At 27.2% G+C, this 19,811-nt stretch overlaps 1 protein-coding gene across 1 annotated transcript in view; it reads left to right on the plus strand.

The window, feature by feature from the left end:
- The window catches only part of LOC129960925 (1-phosphatidylinositol 4,5-bisphosphate phosphodiesterase gamma-1-like), an 84,063-nt gene extending 64,978 nt beyond the window's left edge, over window positions 1–19,085 (plus strand). Inside the window, exons 28-31 of the mRNA XM_056074669.1 lie at window positions 1,618–1,776; window positions 3,097–3,188; window positions 7,297–7,427; window positions 18,471–19,085. Of these exons, the coding sequence (XP_055930644.1) occupies window positions 1,618–1,776; window positions 3,097–3,188; window positions 7,297–7,427; window positions 18,471–18,513 (425 nt within the window). The 3' untranslated portion in view covers window positions 18,514–19,085. The remainder of the gene's footprint in view (window positions 1–1,617; window positions 1,777–3,096; window positions 3,189–7,296; window positions 7,428–18,470) is intronic.
- The last annotated feature ends 726 nt before the right edge of the window (window positions 19,086–19,811 follow it).

Consider the following 19,811-nt stretch of genomic DNA (forward strand, 5'->3'; position numbering starts at 1 on the left):
GAAAGCTCCCTTCTATCGTTTTTGACTAAGAAAACATTTGTTGAGAAACTGTCAGTGGAGTCTTTTGTCATCGTCAATTTCTCACTCTTCGTACCGTTGAATAAAAGGTTAAATTTTGTAAACAATTTTCTGATGTCATTATGCTGCTCTTCTATACGTTTCCGCAGAATTTGTTATTTTTGTATAATGTTGAAGCTACCATTTCTTGCAATTTATATTTTTGTCGAATACTTTGACTTTTAGAGGAACGTTTTAAGTATTTAGTATGTTGTTCACTACCATAAATTCGATCCTTATCCCTTTATCAAAATCCTTGTCTCTAAATGAATGATATCAGATAGGAGAGTATTATTAAATTATCTGAAATTTTTTATAATTTAGAATAGTAATGCTGGCACCAGTCTAACTATTATATGATATTTATGGATCTGAACTGACCACATATGTCTGAAAAAACATAATATTCTCTAATTTTTCACGAAATAGCCTCAAGGAAATGACTATACTCCTTTAAAACCATTTGCTCCATTTCCTTCATTGTAGATGAAAAGAAAATGAGTATTGTCTCTGAGATTATGTTTGCAAAAGACACATTTAATTGGCGAAAATAAAATATTATCTGAATAGGAATTTGTAAATTCTGATAAATTTTTATTTGTAAATTCTAAACAAAACCTAGAAACTACTGAAAGTTTAAAGCATGATCAGTTGTTTTCTCACTGATTTAGCTTTTCTGAAGAAAAGACGATTTTCAAGTTTAATATAGGCATTAACCTGTCTTTAGAAATCTCTGTCTGCATTGATCTCTGAAGAATCAGTTTGTAAAAAAAGGTTAATTTAAAAAAAAAAAGTGTTGTATGTCATTTTTCAAATAATTGCTTCAATTATAACTAAGACATAAATCTTTTCTATTAAGTTTTCATTTCAGATTAATGTGCAAAACCTTATTAAGCTTATGAAAAGATTTTTTATGATCAGTTTCCTAGAATAAGTTTGTCAATTATCTTCCTAAAGCTTAATATTTTTCTTGCAGGGTATAAATATTCTATATCAGACGACTTTTTTTGTCCTTTTTCTTATTGACTTGTAAAGATGTCTACTAATACATTAGGATCCCCATATTCCCTGGAACTAATTTAAACTTTTAATTATGGTCGATAAATTTTCTTTTAATCCAGCTGTATTGTTGCATATATGACGGATAGATTCATTACTTAAGAGGAAAGACAAAAGTAAATGAACCTTAGGCTTGTTGAAACGGAATATATTTTATCTTCAGTGCATATATGGTGAGGGCGGGGGATATTGCTGTTTTTCAGTATTAAAATCTGTTTTAAGAGGTAATAAATTTTCTTATTTTCACCTTAGTAAAAAACCATTTCATGAAAATTGGGTTGAAAAGCTGTGTAAATATGCTGCAGTTTACTGTAACTACCGAAATTCTGATATTTTAGAAATTTGACTGATAATTAATTATATATGATTTTCCGTTCAGTTGCTTTAAATTTACATATTAAGATGCTTTTGAGATGGAGCAAAAGTAACTTTTATATTTTTTCATATATTGAAGTGAATTTCAATAGAATTATTTTTTACTAGTCTATTTATTATTTGCAGAAGATAATGGTTTGAATCCTGTTTGGAAGGAATCTTTTAGATGGACTGTTTATAATCCCGAGTTAGCAATTATCAGATTTGTTGTTAAATATGAAGATATGTTTGGTGACCCAAACTTTCTTGCGCAGGCTGCTTATCCCATCATCTGTTTAAGAACAGGTATTTACTTTATATATTAAGAATACTTCTCCCCTTTATGCAATATAAATTCCTTCCATTCAAATAACTCTTTATATCTTCACTGCATACAATTTTTCTTTTAATTTTATGTTTAAATTTCTGTTTAAAAAATTTGTTTAGCAAAAAATATTTTGTATTTAGTTGTACCAGCTGTATTTTTTTTAAAAATCAGGGATGAATAATAATATATCAGTAATGGGCATATTATGGAATTTAAAAACTTAACATGAATTTAAAATAGTGTAGGTGAAGCAAAAAATTTTTTTAAAAAAAATTATTGATTTGTTATTTTTGTATAAAATTTCATTTCACTTGAATTATGTTTAATAAGAAATGAAAAATTCTCAAATGTACAGTTAATTTTTGGAAATATATAGAGAATATTCAGACATATACGTCCTAAAATTTAAAACAAAATTTAGTTTTTTTTTTTTTAATTAGAAATGTAAAGGATTTGAATGTCTTTTATGTTTGTTCACTCTTAGAGACTAGCTTGTAACTATGTGGATTGTATGAATTAATAATTGAGTTACAAAAATATAAGTATTTTTTTTATTGTTCAGACACTTTTTATTTGTTTAAATACCTTAAATGTAAATATATGGTATCTGTAATCAAAATTCATCAGTCAAAAATCAGTTATTTCTTGAATTTTTATCATCTCCAATTTCTTGGAATTATAAACAAAAGTTTTTCCATTCTTGGTATAGTCTTCACTATCAGAGGACATATGTTTATGGCTTTTTTTTAATGTTTCTCTTTTTAATTGAATTAAAAGAGTAACTTTTATTGTAATTTTACATTACTTATGAGTGCCAAAATGCAAATGCTAACATGAGAACTTGTCTACAGATTGCAGAAAAGGAAGTTGCCTTATAACAAGGCATATATACAATATATATATATATATATACTTATACAAAAATAACAAGAATAAAATGATTTGCATTCTGTTAAAATTCGAAAAAGCTTTTTCCTATATGCAATTAACTCTCATTCCAAACTCAAATCAAAATTTGAATTTAATTAACTTAAGTAATAAGCTATAAAACACACAGCCACACCATAATTATAGTACTGAGTTGAGAGCTTTATTTTTTAATAGTATATGTTTTTCAAACAATCTAATAAGCCCTTTGAATTTATATTAATGCTACACTTATGGAAATAATTTAAGATGCATTCAATATATTAATTTTAGAAAGGATCTTGGAAACTTGTGACATTTTAAAAGTTTTGATTATTTTAAAAAAAGTTTTGCATTTACAATTTCATGGATAATTATGTTCATAATTATAGGTTATAGATCAATTTCCTTAAAGAATGAATTTAGTGAGGAACTGGAGCTTTCATGTTTGCTTGTACATATTGATATCCAAAAACATTCACAGGTAAGACCATTTTGTATTAAAAATTCTTGTACTTTTTATAAATGTTAGTATATACTTGATTTGAATTTTATGTATTATAATAAATCAAAATTCAGAAAATGTTTAACTAATGATTAAGATAATTAATCATTTATATACTAGGTAGCAAGTTTTCTTCCATATGAACTGAGTACTTTCACATAGGTATTAAATGGTCTAGGTCTTACTTGAATTCCTATTTAATCACTTATTGTTTTTTGTTGTTAATTATTGTTAATTGTTTATAAATTTTATTCTACTTTTCGTAACAAGAAGTTCGAAAGATTTAATAGTTCTTTTTAGGAAATGGGAAGGTATTTAGCAGGAATATAGTAGTAAAGGTGTACGGAGCGGAATAATAAATAAAAAAAAAAGTAAGAAATTTAAGATTTCTTATGAAATTTATACAATAAGGAAATTTTAAATAAAAGTACAAATGTATAATGGTAATGAATGTCTTTAATATTTATAGATATTTTTCTATAGTACTTGTGTGAAGATTAAATATTGAAGTAGCTTGTAAATTTTTTTTATCTGCAAACTGTTGAAAATATTATTTTCTGTTATGAAAATATCAGATCGTCTCTCCACTATACTTTATGCTTTTGCTTCAAAAGTTTGTTTGAATATGTCTAACTCAATATGTAGAGTATCAATAATTTATATTTTTGAATTGAGACTTGTACTCAATTTCGCATTCATACTTTGTTTGCCCAGAGATAAGCGGAAATTCCTGAGAAACTCATGTACAGTTTTTGCATAAAGACTTGAAATGCTAAAGTTTCAAACTCATTCTTTATGTGCATATATTGCTTCTTAACTGTTTTGTCACAATTTCTACCCTGTAATCAAAGGCAAAGCAATTCTTAAAAGTACTTTTTGCATTTTTGTGACTGTGGTGTTATCTTGTCAATTTTAGACAGAAAGAGGAAAGTTGTATGAAAAAAATGTGCAGTTTATTGGCAATTATAAATATTTTTTTCTATTAAATGTTGTTGTTATGAAAGTTTTAGAATAATAACAGTAAAACTGAGACTAAATTAATCCTATTTTTATTATTTCTAATCTAGTTATAGCTGAATGATATTCAGTTGATTTTATATCTTTTCTTGGTGGGTTATAGACACTACTTTAATGCAAGAAGGAACAAAACTGCAATTTGTTTTGCATTGTATTCGTAAATTACCTGGATATTTACAAATTATTCAGTTTCAACAAAAAATCGTCATATATAATCGCATAAAACAAAGTTTCATTATGCTTTTATGGTTACAGTTTTATTAATGATGCACTTGTCTTGGCAAATACTTAGATACAATACTTTTGGCAATACTTTTAGCGATACTTAGATTCAGAATAATCGTATGTTGCACTTTGATTTTGTTGCAGATGTAGCTAAAAGAACATCGAAATGAAAGGTATTTCTACCACTTCTTTAATAATAGTGCTTGGAATCACCATGTTTTCAAAAGCAGTTTGTACACTTTTTGCAAATCAAATTTAGGGGAATATTTATCTAATAATCTGCCAGGAAAACCGGAAAATATAGGGAATTTTAAGTTTGTTAGTTCCATTTTTTCCATCTAAAAAATGCCTACATCTGAACATTGCAAGATCTTAGCCATAGCACCAATAATGATACAACTGTGTGATCGCAGAAACTCGCACCTTTTTTTACTTTTTTCCCTTTTTTTCTGTATAGATCAGTCTAATTTCGATTTCAGAGACAGTTGCTGTCTTTGAAGCTAATGAGGATGAGCGAGATCTATAACTGTGTGAGAAAATATAATAAATTTTCATACAAAAATGACTGTGAAATTTTACATTTAGATACTTGTGGACTACACATAATCCATTGATGGCTTCAGTCTGAACATAAATCTACTGAATGAAAAGAAGATGTTATTCTAAGAGAAATATATAGAATATTTAAAGGCAGTTCAGCTAGATGTGCCGATTTCCAGGCAGTTATAATTCTGAATTTTCATTGAAATTTTGTTCTTTCCGCTGGGTAGAAAATATCGAGAGCACTCTAAAAGTTTTTGACATTCACAACATTTCAATATGAAGAAAAAAAATGCCTGGATCTGCCACGAGTAATAATATGATAAATGCTTGTTAGGATAAATTGATTCTGGCCAATGATGGTTTTTCTTGATAATATTCTTCAGCTATATCTTTAAAAAATGTAGACATCTGAACTAATCGTGCCCTTCTTATGTCAAAATCTGTCTTTTTTGTGAAACAATAATAAAAAAAATAATAAACATTGTCAAAGGAAACGTAATTGAAGAAGCAAAAATATCCGATACTGAATTTTGAGAGAGCTTGTTGATCCTAAAAATTTAAGGCAGAGAAATAGTACTGATTTTTGAATAGGAACTACAAGCTACTTGATTATTAGCGGAGCTTCTGAAACTAGGGGAAAAAATAAGGAGTTTTTAGCTGGGTATTTGTGAAGAATACATTAAAATATTTAAACACATGTCCAAAAATTTTAATATTTTAAAATATACATCTTGTTTAAATCAATATTTATTGAAGAATCTTGCCTTTTACACTCATTAAAACTATGGAGTATTATTATTCCATTATAATTTGCTTTCCTCTAATATTGCATATATGCGCATTTCCTCTAATATTTCATATATGTGCAGGGAAAACACAGGGATTTTTTTTTTTCAAATTTGAATAGCAACCCTCTGCTTAATTTTGGTATTCTCTAATATGTAGACTTAATCGCATATTATATGGTAAAATGATTTGTAAGTAAAATTGTTATAAGAACATGATTTGTTTGATTATATTTTTAGAGATTAGTTGATTTTGTATTCAATAGTTAGTTCCAATGTAAACTTGATTAAAGATATATGGCATTCAACAGAACTCAACCGTATCTGATTTAACCAGTCACATCCGATTTATTACGGTGTTTTTATTCTTCATTATATCTCTTTGCACTTCAAGTATTTTTTTATTTTTTTTAGATATTGAAAAAAAAAAAAAAAAAAAACCCGGAAGAATATTGTTTATTTGACAAAAATTTATTCCACTCATTCAAAAATGATCATCAGTTCTTTGCCACATTCGCTATGAATATTGCATTGAAATGAATTCTGATGACGCTAAACAATATCATTTGAAAATGAATTCATCATGATCCTTGTAATGGCTTTTCTTGAGAAATTTTGCAGAATAAAATTATAAAAGAAAAGCTAGTGTGTTAAAAGAGATACGAATGTGTGTGTGTCTTTAATTCCATGAAGTGGGGAGAAAATGCGCTGACATATCATATCAGCATTGATTTATTTTAAACTCTTGTTCATTTGCAAGATGTGGTTAAACAGTTAACATCATAAGCCATCTCTCCAGTGACAACAGTGCTTTGTCAGATTTGTCGTGCATAATAATCTAGTGTCAGATAAGGACTAATTTGAAATTTCAATAAATATTGCAGTTATTCATTTTTTAAATTTATTTTTATTTTGAATGTACAATTATCTTATTCCGTATTAAAGCTTATTTTAATGTTGTGTTATCAAATTTAACATTTGGATCTGCCAGATTCAATATTGCTAGCATAATAGTTTGACTCGAATCTACAAATCTTTTACTTGTCATACATATTTCATGATTTTATATGTCATTTCCTTTTTAATTTAAATATTTTCAATTTGCTCAAGGTCTGGAATTGCTTTTTAAAAAAAAAGGGGGGGGGTTGATAGAAAAAGGAATAAATGCTAATTCTCCAGTAATATTTTAGAAATTTGGGCTTTCAAATATTTTTTAAAATTTATTTTGTATCTTTTATATTAAAACAGGCTAAATTTTGTGTTCCTTGTTTGAAATTAGTGCATTGTGTAAATTTGCTTCCTATGTCTGATTGCATTCTGAATAATTTTTGAGCAGCTATAACAGTATCATCTATTATAACTGTTTTTTGGAAAATAATTATTTACTTATCTAAACTGTTTTTTAACAAAAGAATTTCAATTTAAATTGTGTTTATAATGAGTCCAAATTCTTCTTCTTCTTCTTTTTTTTTTTTTTTTTATTAATGTTACTAAACTTGAAAACTTTATTCATTTAGGAAGTCATCAATCATAATCCTAATCCACCTACAGAATCCTTGACAAACGACCAGCAAATAGTTGGAGATGAAATAGATGTCCTATCAGTTCAGACCAATCATGAGCTACTTTGTAGAGAAGCTCAAGAGAGGTTTAGCTCTTAATTATTATTATTTTGTTATATTTTTTCTTGAAACATTAGTATAACATATTATGAAAAATGTCAATTTTCTGTTCTATTGTGGAGCATGTATAAGTGATTGGTAAAGTTCTGTTAAGCCCTTGAAATTCAAAATGGCATTTAATATAATAGGCAAGTAACGTGTACTAGTAGTTAAGTGACTATGCAGAATTTATTGAGGTAGGTTGCAGTGCTTCAAGCGGTGAAGTAAGAAGTTTCAAAAATAACTTAAAAAATAAATGATTGGCAAAAAAATCCTATTCGGAAAAATGTACGCTATACCATAATAAAAACACTTCTAAAAACATTAAACAGGGAAAAGTTTTATGGAGTTATCTGTAAAATTGACATAGATATTGACGATTAAAATTATGAATTTCCCGTTATTTGATAAAGGACTAGTTCTATAACTAAAGATGCATTTCCTGATGTTATCATAAAGTTTTTCAGAGCTAAGCAATGGCAAAATGAAATTTCAGCAACGAAGAAAGTAAGCATAAATACTAATAGAAAAATCTAGAAAACACAGTCGGGGGCCTCCCCCGAATCTTTGCGGAATCTGTGGATTTGATGTCACAGCCTTCGGGCAACTATCAAAATACCTGAGTAAAATCTCGGGGCCATACAGCAACCAGATTGATAATTTAAACATTTTTTCTTGATAAACTTTGTGCAGACTTGAAAACGTCAAAATCAAATGTGTGTTGTTCAGTGGAGTACATAGGAAAAGGAAAAGACACACATTAGCAAGAAAGAAATATGTATTGCTAAACAAAAGCAACCTGTGTAGTCAAAAAGGTCACCATTGGCCTCAATACACATTTGTATTTGATCAAAGTCGTGCACAATCCCAATCATCTGCGGTGTGACAATAGCGCAGCTATCGATGATACGCTGCCGCAAATCCAGCATACTTGTCGATACAGTTTCATACACCTGACCTTTGAAGTAACCTTATTAGAAGAATAAATTTTTCAATTTTTTGGAAGAACTCTTTTCCAAGTCACTTCATAATTTTTATCACATATAAATCTGTTAAATTTTGCAGATTACACTATGGAACTTTTTCCTGTGTTTGTATAATGGTATAGTGTACGTTTTGCTAACTGGACTTTATGACCGATTTCCTTTATTTATTTTATTTCGCCACTGGAGGTACTATAACCTATCTGTAGTATATGGGTACCCTTATAGGATACTAAAATTTCAGATACTTGCAATGAAAAATAATAAGATATAATTAATTTCTTATAAATTTTGATAAAAAAAGCATAATGTTACAAATCTGTAATGTTGCTTCCCAGCACAGTTAGTTCCATCGTAGGAAAGAGTTTTATGGTTAACCCTATTGGATACTAATCGGATGCCGGGTCAATGATCCCTGGGCTTGTCGACAAATTTGGCAAGAAAATGGATAATAATAGAATCTAGCGAAATTTTAGAGGTAAGATGAATAGGAGGCGAGTTATGCATAACTATTCGAGAACCTTCTGTACCCTGCCTCAGAAACTACAAAAGATCTGCAGTCCATACTGAAGACAGTCTTATAGTGAGTCAACGAGAAATTGACTGGATCAGTCCAACCAATCCACTAAACCGTTAAAATCCACTAAACCGTCCACTCAAGCAATTGAGCTTTGAGAATTGGTACCGCGCGCTGAGTTTTGGAGATAAGTATTGAAGCAGCATCGAATCGTGTGTGGAGCAGCCAATCGTATTGTAGTGGGTCGGCAGTTGGGTACAGCTAAAGCGAGAAGACACGAAGAATTGCAGACATTTGGGGAAACTTTAGTGAATAGCTGTGTAGATTCCCCTTGCTGAGTTCTGCGTTGTGTGCTATGGTTGTTGTTTACTAATGATTACTACTTGTGAACTGCTGTTTATTCTGGGCTGCTGTGTATTGTTTGTGTACGCCTCGGCTGTGTTTTGTCGTCTGTGTATTCTTGTCTTCGCGTTAATAAACGTTGTTATTTGTTATTGAGGCCAGTTAACTGTGTCACGCCATACATCCACTACAAGCGAACCAATTCGAGTTTACCCTAATTTGATTACCCTAGTAATATAAAAATCATCGGAGAGCGTTTATATGTTTTTTTCCATGTTTTGATATCAACTTCTTTTTTTTTTTTAAAGTCACAACATGTAAAAATCGTTACGCCTTTCTTCAATAATTTTATATGCGTTTTCTATACTATTTAGTATCAAAAAGATGGTATTGAAATGAATTATTATTTTTCACTATAAAAGCCTGAAATTTTAATGTCCACTTGGGGTATCCATACACTACTATGTTCCAAATTTATTAAGATTTTAAAGACGATAAAGCTCAAGAACAATGAAGTTCTGAAAAGATTTTAAAGCTTTTTAAATTCATTGGAGAAAGGCTTATTTTTCATGTAAATCAAAATTAATATCAAATACAAAAAAGTAACAAGAAATAAAGTCTAAATTGAAATAAATAGACTTCATTTCCTTTCCCATAGTCGTTCTCTCCTTTATATATGAATCTTATTTTGACAGTTCATTAAAATGTTTAATCTCCTTTTCGATTATTCCAATTTTTTTTTAATTATTACATTATTCGAGTAGAAAAACAGTCAATTCTTCCCAGCCTTCATCTACTAATTTCACATTTATTTTTGCACTATTTTTTATTGATATTTGTTTTATTTCATTTACAGTATGTTCTCAATCAATTTTAATTTCATTTAATTTTTTGAAACGTGCTATTTCGAGACAATCCGAGACGTTGAGCTCTTTCAGTGCTTGCGTTTATTTCATTTCATTTTTTGAAAGGAAAAAAAATTTGAATTTAGAAATCTTTTTCATTATGAATAATTTGCTGAGCATTTTGCTCAATTTCATCATAACTTTTAATGTATATAAATAGTCCAAAATTAATAAAAAAATTTGATAAAAAAACTATTGAATATACTGTGAATATTATTTAAATCTTCACATAAACTAACGTAAGTGATTACATAAATATCATGATAATCATTGCAAAATTCAATCATGTGATTTCTGAATGACTGTGTTTATTTCATTTCATTTTTTTAAATTAATATCAAAATATTTAATTTCCAAGGGTACAGTATCAAAATTATCCAAAATTATCTTTCGTAAATACCAGTTATGTATCTTTTATTTATTTGCCTTCATTTATTTTATTCTCTCTTTTTTTGTATATGAAACTGATTTATTTCTACATCTACTAATCTGTTTCCCCTCTTATTATTTTCCGTCTCTTTAACACATCCAAAATAGGAGTCTCATCACTTGATTCTATACTTACTTTAACTGAATTCATATGTATAACATTTCTTTTTAAAGTATATAATAATGTCTGTAATTTTTCTACTTTCTACAAAAGTATCTACATTAGATTTTGAAGTATATGTTTATACACCTACATTTTTATAAAATCATATTGTGGAATTTTTAGCTTTTGAGAAATTTAATGACTCATAAGTTACACCATATATATCATCTTCGTCATTATAAATAAATATTTTAATTTCTTTATCATTATTAATATTACTTTTGAAAATAGTTTTGCTTGTTCTTTTCATCTCAAATTTTGAACCTTTCATTTTATCCTTTTCAATTAATGTAAATATAGGGTTTCCAATAATTGACAAGTAAGAAATAATCCTTTTTCAGTAAACACATTCAAAACATTTGTTTTCAGATCTTTATTTTGAAGAATTGGCATTTTTTTTTGTAATAAGCATTGGTTCTTTATAAATATTTTCATCAGTATATAATACAGTCCTTTTATTTTTTATAAATGCTTAATAATTTATATTAAAATCATTTAGATAAATTTTTTCCACTTTAGTAGAACCAGGAAATTGTTTTGTTTTATATATAGCAACTTTCATACAATAATTTTCAATTGGCGGACTTATACGATCTTTTAAAATTTTTTAATAATAATATCTATAATATTTAGTTTATTCCATTGTTGTAGTTATAGATTGCCTTAATATAGAATGATTTTACTTAAGGCGATTTGCGATTTTTTGTTTTTGTTTCTTAGACTTATTCTTCCGTAACACGTCTGGATAATTGGGAAGACATATATTAGGTCCTGTTTTAATACAAGCACCGTTTATGTTTATGATAAAAGTTCCGTTTTTTATGGAATTGAGATTATTTAAAAAATTTTCAAATCTGCATTCGAATTTTTTAATTCGTATTTTTTATTAGTTTATTTTACCATTATTTTAATTAGCATAAATGCGGGAAACAGTAAAACGTGTTGTGTGAATTCAAATTTTGGATAACCAAATTTGTTTGATACGTGATAGCTTTGATTTGAGATACAAAAGAATTGATACCAATTTGTTGTTCAAACTCAAAGTTTAACGGCAAAGAATCAATTGACGTAATTTTTGGTATGTCTTCCCGACATTACTTAGATATGATTGGCAAGATTGGCCATATGATTGGCAAGATTGAAGAAGATTAGAAATATAACAAATGTTGCCAAGTAGTTTGACGTCAGCCACTGTGTTGTTTCAATGCTTTGGAGATCATTTCAAACAACTGGAATTATATAGCACACGTCACGTGGGTGGTCGTGTTCGCTGTACGATGCCTGCCAAATATTTGTATATGCTATAAAACAAAAGAAACAAGCGCGGCGCAGCTAGTTACGCTGTAAAAAATTGTGCTGCTACTGGCTAGCGGATCTCTGCAAAACTGTCGCCAGACGTTTGTAGCAAGGAGTACTATACTTCTTCTGTCCTTTTGTGTTCATCCCATTATCCAGATGCCACTGTACTGCCCGTTTAGAATGGTGTCACCAGCATCGCAATGGGAGGGAAAAGAACTAGGACTCTTCTCTGATGGGAGTTGGTTCAGTCTCGCGTATGATTGTCAGCGATAACTGATCGGGCGTAAGAGTGGTACTGCATATATTTTGGCAAACATACAGGAAAGGCACAGATATTTTATTTGTATTTTCATAGTATGGGATGGTATTATGCTCAATGGCCGTACATCCCTCTTTGTCCTTTCAACTGGGACTACGACTGGCGAACGATACATTAATGATGTTCTGCTGCCTCAGGTACGTATGTTTCATGGTGTTGTCGGTGGTAAATTTGTCAACAACAACGCAACATGTCTTCTAATTGTCGCCGTCCAGAAGTATCTAGAGAGCGAGGGTATTCAACGCCTCGAATGGGCAGCACGTTCTCCAGATCTGAATCCCATTGAAATGTTAGGATGCTTTGGGAAAGAGTTTCGCTGGTCGACAGTGCCCTTCAATAAACAAGGGCACTCTCACTGACAGAGAGTGAACTTGTTTATTGAAGGGCACTCTCTGTAAGGGATAAATTACCCCAACAGCTTTTGAATAATGTTGTTCAAAGCATGTCACAACGTGTTGAATCTTGCATTGCCTGACATTGTGGACATATCCCGTACTGACATTTTCTGTCAGAATACCTGCAAACAGTAATTGCATTATTTATTTATTATTATTATTATTATTCCGTTTTACCGAATTCAACTCAAAATGATTTATATTGTCTCTTGAACACTTTTCAAACTCTTCTGAATTTCAGAGTACAATGGAATTATCGTTATTGCAATGTCCTAGCAATTGTCACATTATTTTATATCTCTTTAGATCCATTGATGCTTACTTTTTAAAAATTTATAGCTATTTATAATCTGTCCTTAGCAGTTGTTCACAAATATATTTTTGGAACAAAATAAAGATAATTTATTTATTTTTCATTGCTGTAAAAATCAGTGAGTTGTTAAAACTCCTACTGTATATTTTAGGATGAAAATCTTTTGTCTTTTAAGGAGATCTTTTGTGCATTGTTTGAAAATATTTTAATCTATTCATCATTCTTTCTTTATAAATATCTTTGATTAAAAGTTCCTTGGATTCTTCTGAAGTTTCACCGGTAAAAAAAGGATAATAAAAATACACTCAGCATCCGTCATATTGTTCTGCTTCTCAACTATCATTTATTGAATTTTTAAAAATTTAAAAAATAAAATTAGTGGATTAATTTAGGCTCCTGGAAGCCAGGGAATTATATATAAAGGATGTTTTATTTAAAAATTATATAGATAATATATAATAATAGATATAGATAATTTATATATAGATAATATATAATAATTATAGATGATTTAGTTAAAGAATATTATTTATATTAGTTTGATGTAATAAATTTTTAATATTAAAAAGGCATATCATTATATACAATGAAAACAAATATTATCTTAAGAATTAGCATGAGCTCTACAAACTTTGTTTGTGTGTACATTTACTAGTAGTTATAACACATGCCTTTACAAGGGTTTATTAATCTATTGCAATCACATTTAAAGTGGGATTGAGTACATATAAATATCTTACAATAACCCTTTATTTTTGATACCACATGAATTGCATCTTGTGTTAATACATTTATCACTAGACATTGCATATTTCACTTCCTAAACTTTTAATCCATTTTCTAACTTCAAAAACGCTTTAATAATTTTTTTTAAAAAAATTATGTAATTAAAAGTATTAGTTTTAGATAGTTTAGTTATTATTACTTTATCAAAGTATCAATAATAATTCTGTCACATATTTCTTTATATTTGTTATCTTTAATTTTCGATTAAAATTATTTAATATAATAGGATATAATACAATTGATAATTATCATCACTTTATATTTATTTATTATATATTTATTATTTATATTATATTTCATTTGAATATGTTAGCATCTATGAAGATCGCAAAAGCATTGAATAAAAGGCTTTACTAATATATATATATAGAACAAAGGTGGTCTTAAAAGGACATATCTTTTGAACAAATCAAGATATTGGTTTGTTTTATTTTGAGATTTCAAATTTAATATGGATATAGACTGGCCTTTTCAATGCTATGAAGCTATGTAAAGTTGGAGGTAAGAGATATAAAAATGGGATAAAAAATAAAGAATTACACGAATTTATTCATTATTGAAAATTTTCACCTAATTTCGTGACAAATGATAAAAACGTAAGTAGAAAGATTGAAAATAACAATCTAATTAGAAAAATTTATGTTTCAAATTAGTACAAATATCGTGTGTTGAATTTCCATTGAATTTTCAGTTAAAATTAATGATATTTTAATGAATTATCATAGTAAAAAAATTGATGAAAAGTATAAAAATGATACGGGGAAAAAAAACTAGAAAAAATTTACAAAAAATAGAAAAGAAAATATCAAAATAGAAAAAGAAAATATTAAGTATAAAAAGTTAGTAGAAAATATCTCTTTCAAAACCATAAGTGAAGAAAAAAGGCATGCATTTTTATTCATTCATAAAAATTTGGTCGAAATATCCATATTATGTTCTTTAGAGAGTTGTACTATTAATGAATTTGTAGGAGATTTCAATATATTAACATCTATGAAGATTAATTATAGATAAAAAATACAGTGAATTTTAAAGTTGAAAATCCCTTCATACTTTAATGCTAGTAATTATGTAGAGACGCTAGTTGAAGGTTATATAGATGGTTTAAAAAGGAACAAACTAAAGGAAATATTTAGTACATAGTGGGAAATTCTGGCCAACCGAATTTAGTTGATCACAAAATTATATATCAAGTTAGAATAGGAACTGAAACAAATATAATTATACTTATGTAAATCAAGATATAGTCACTCCTATTGCTTGTCATCTGAATTTAGTTCAGAAGTTAATAAATTTATAATAGATTTTTATATTATGTAAAAATAAAAATAAATATTGTTATGTAAAAATAAAATGAGATAAGCGAAAAATTATTGAATAGAAAGAAGATTTAAAAAATAGCATGGAAATAAGGAAACTATAAGATATATTAAATATTTAGATAACAGTTCTCAGAGCTCGACTATAAGCTCTGAGAATATTATAAAACAATGTATCCTCATCTTGAGTTTATGCTATAAAAGCATATAATACTGTATAATGTATACTGTATTGAGAAATTTTTTAAAATTATTTTTTAGTTAAAAAAATTACAAATTATATCTCCCCATAAAATAAATTCCAAAGTATGAAAATTCAATAACTCCAGTGTTTTTATTTTTTTTTTTATTTTTTTATAGAAAACATACTTTTTTTTCAGGATTTTCTTTTTCAATTAAAATCTTCCATCGGCCATGATCGTCTATGCAATGAGAAAGCTTATCTACAGATAGCTTTCTACAATAACTAGTTTACAAAGTGGTATTTGTTTGATATTGTTTCTTTGTACAATTTTGGTGCTGTAATATAAGTATACAATAAAAAGATAATTCTATAAAATGTTACACCTTCTCAGAATAATTAATCGAAATATTTATTAAGATTTATTCAATTTGTAATTACGAAATTACATAGATCATTATACTCTTTATGTTTATATTTTAAGAAAAAGGTATGCACTTCTTTAAGATTAATCACATCATCATTAACTTTGTCCCCTGCATCCCGAAGATCTAGAAAATTATTGATAAATTCCAAAATACTCATTAATTTAATTGGATGATTTTTGTAATGAAAAATTAATTTTCAAAGATAACTATGCAAGAAATAGTATTTATTATGATACGGATAAATTTATTTTTGATACTAAATATTATCCTTTTTTGCATAAAATGTATTACTTATCAAAATTTTTAGTATATATATTATCACGTAGATAAAGTTAGCGTAGGTAAGCCGTGTGTTAGCTAAAGTCAAAGATAACACTCGTTAATCTCAACTCGAGACTTTATTCAAGGACTAAGCCTTACATCTGTTTTTATCCACAAGACGGAATGACTTGAATCTTCCAGATATAGAAAGATTCAGAAATTATAAGTTACTTACTTATTACTTAAAAATACTTATTACCAAAAAAAAAATAAAAAAAATCCTGAGATTTTTATGGAAAGTAGAAAAATTACAGACATTATTATATACTTTAAAAAGAAACGTTATATGTATATGAATCCAGTTAAAGTAAGTATAGAATCAAGTGATGAGACTCTGATTTTGGAGGTGTTATAGAGACTGAAAATAACAGGAGAAGCAGATTCTGTAGATGTAGAAGTAAATCAGTTTCACATACAATAAATAAATAAAAGATACATGTTTGGCTTTGACGAAAGAAGAATTTTGGATTATTTTGATATTTAAACTTTATATGATCATCATGATATTTATGTAATCATTATAGTTTATGTGAAGATTTATATGATATTCATAGTTTATTCAATAGAGATCTTTTTTATCAAATTTATTTATTATTTTGAACTATTTAGATATATTAGAAGCTATGATAAAATTGTGCAAAATGCTAAGCAAATTATTCATAATGGAAAAGATTTCTAAATTCAAAAAAAATTTCCCTTTAAAAAAAATGAAATGAAATCAGTGCAAGCACTGAAAACGCTCAACGTCTCGGATTGTGTTCGGAAATTACACGTTTTAAAAAAAATGAACTTGAAATTGATTGAGAATATACTGTAAATGAAATAAAACAAATATCCATGAAAACTGGTGAAAAAATAAGCGTGGAATTGGTTGATGAAGGCTGGGAGGAATTTACTGTTTTTCTAATCGAATGATATAATAATAAAAAAAAATTGAAATAATCGAAAAAGAATTAAACATTTTAATGAATTGTCTAAAATAAGATTCGTATATCAAGGAATGAACGACAATGGGAAAGAAAATGGAGCCTATATATTTGAATTTAGACTTTAATTTTTATTTTATTTATTTATTTTTTTGTATTTGATACTGATTTCTGATTTTTATGAAAAGCATTTTTTTCAATGAATTAAAAAAGCTTTATAATGTTAAAAAACTTTAAACTTAGCACAGAAAAAAAAAAAAAAAAAAAAAAAAGGTAGAGCCAGTGACCCCCCCCCCCCAATATTTGAAGTTATTTTAAATAACATTTCATTTTAATTTATTATAGTTTCACTATTGTGTAACTGTTACACAGACGGAATTGGAGGGGAAAAAAAGGACCAGTTACAAATTTGGGTCACAAAAAATATTTTAGTAAAATTAACATGCGCAGTTAAAAAAATTTTAATAAAATCTTTGGTTTTTATAAATAAATTCTAATAAACTAAAGTTGTTTGGGAAAGCAATTTGTACCATCTAATAACTGATTTAATGTAAAAATAAATCCAGAAAATTATAAAAAAACTGAGTGGCTTTATTTTTGTTTCCAACTTTCACTCTGTACATATATTTAAAAAATGATTAGTAATTTTTCTATTGTTTTGTATTAAATTTTTAGTAAAAAATAATTTTCTTCTTTTAGATATTTAATTACTTGAAAAATTTAGTATATGATATTATAAAGCATAGTAAATATCGGAAAATTATAGATGACCCTATCTTTTTTTCCCCACTACTGTAACATATAGGTTCCTTTATAGGATACTAAAATATAAGATATTTATAATGAAAAATAATAAAAATTAATTTATTTCTATATCATCTTTTTGATACCAAAACTTATAAAACATGCAAATGAAAATTATTGAAGGGTGTTGTAATTTTTACATGTTTTGGCTTCAAAAAATAAATTTTTTGGTACCAAAACATGAAAAAACTGTGTAAATGCTCTCTGATGATTTTTATATGCTTTGGTATAAAAATGAAATGAAGTGAAGTATTTTTTATTATTTTTCATTACAAATACCAGAAATTTTTGTGTCCTATCTGGGTACTTAAATACTACTCCTGCCGAAATAAATTTAATGTAATCACTCTACTGTACATACACGTTACTTTTCTGGATATATGAGACGCCGTTTTAAATTTAAATGGGTTTTACAAATTACCGATCATCTCGTATATTACACTAATATATATAAACATCCATTTTTTTTTTTTTTTTTTTTTTTTTGTACTCCCCTCTTCCTCTAAAGATCTCTTAAACTTATTTCTAAGGATATTTATGTATGTTATTTTTTGTAATTATTTTGTTTTGTTATATATAATTTTTTTTTTTCTTTTTCAGCCAAGAAATGCCTCATAGATGTTTACAAAGTATACCAGATTAAATTTTTGATAAATATTTTATACTGGTGGTAATCTTTGATTTCTAAAATCCTAACTTCATTTTGAAGTCATATGTGTTTGTCTTTGCAGATGTAAATGTTTCATTGTACATAATTAATATTTTCTACCGAAATAAATGTTTGAGCATTGACAGCCATTTTATATAAAAAAAGCTGTTCTTTGGGAACATAAATATTTGTTCATTCCGTCTATTTATTATGTTTTGTAATTTCTTTAGTTCTGTTGATATCTTTATGCCTTTTAATGTAGTTGTGTTTATTTTCTAAATTATTTTAAAGATGTGGAAATCAAATTACTGAATAGTAAGCTTTTTTCAATAAATGTTATTAATTCTACTCATACTACAGGGAACTTGTAGCTGAATTGTCATAAATATTACATTCCCGTAGCTTATCATTTCGCTTTAAAATTTATTTCAAAGTGATTTTTTTTAACTCTTCAGTATATCAATATCTCTTGAATCAAATATTTAAATTATTTTTCATAGCTGAAAAAGTTTTATTTCTTTTGACATATCATTGAACCAGGGATAAAATTGATTTTTTTATTACATATAAACCATTAAAAATTATCCCTATTAAATTGCAGATAAATTCTTCAACTTTATCTTGGAGAAAATATAAACTAAAAGTTGGGAACTCTTAATAATTAACAAGTCATATCTATGTAAATGAAATAAATTTTTCAAAGAAATTCTTTACCTTTTGTAGTTGAGCATAGAATATTAATATTTTCTTGTTAATTGATCAGCGTCTATTAATTCTTATTTAAAAGTAAATGGTACTTTAATTTTTATTCTATTGTGTTTCTTTTGGCCTTTTTTAGTGATTGCTACTTTTAATGAAAGGAAGGTTCTTTACAGCTAATTAATTTAAATTGAATTGGATTTCTTTATTGATATGATTTGTGTAGTAATTTTGTAAACCATTAGAAATGCTTAATGCAAAGAAGAAAAATCAATTATAGTATAAAGTTTAGTGTTTATTCTAAAAATTAATTATAAAGACAAAAATAAATAATTTTTGTTTGATTTATTTTGTTTAAAGAAAATCGATTGCTTTTATATTAAATGATTTTTTTTTTATTCATACAAATCTTGGGAACCAGTGTTTTTATTTATTTTTAAAAAAATAAACAATAAATTTCATAAATATGAAAGAAACAAGTTTTCTCTGGTATTTATTAATACTTCATAATGTTAGGCAAATAGTAGAAAACGTGCCTTTTTCAATTTCAGGAAATATAAAAGCATTTGTTTCTGAAAGGTATGTATGTGGGC

This window comes from Argiope bruennichi, chromosome X2, assembly GCF_947563725.1.
Source record: "Argiope bruennichi chromosome X2, qqArgBrue1.1, whole genome shotgun sequence".
NCBI lineage: Eukaryota > Metazoa > Arthropoda > Arachnida > Araneae > Araneidae > Argiope > Argiope bruennichi.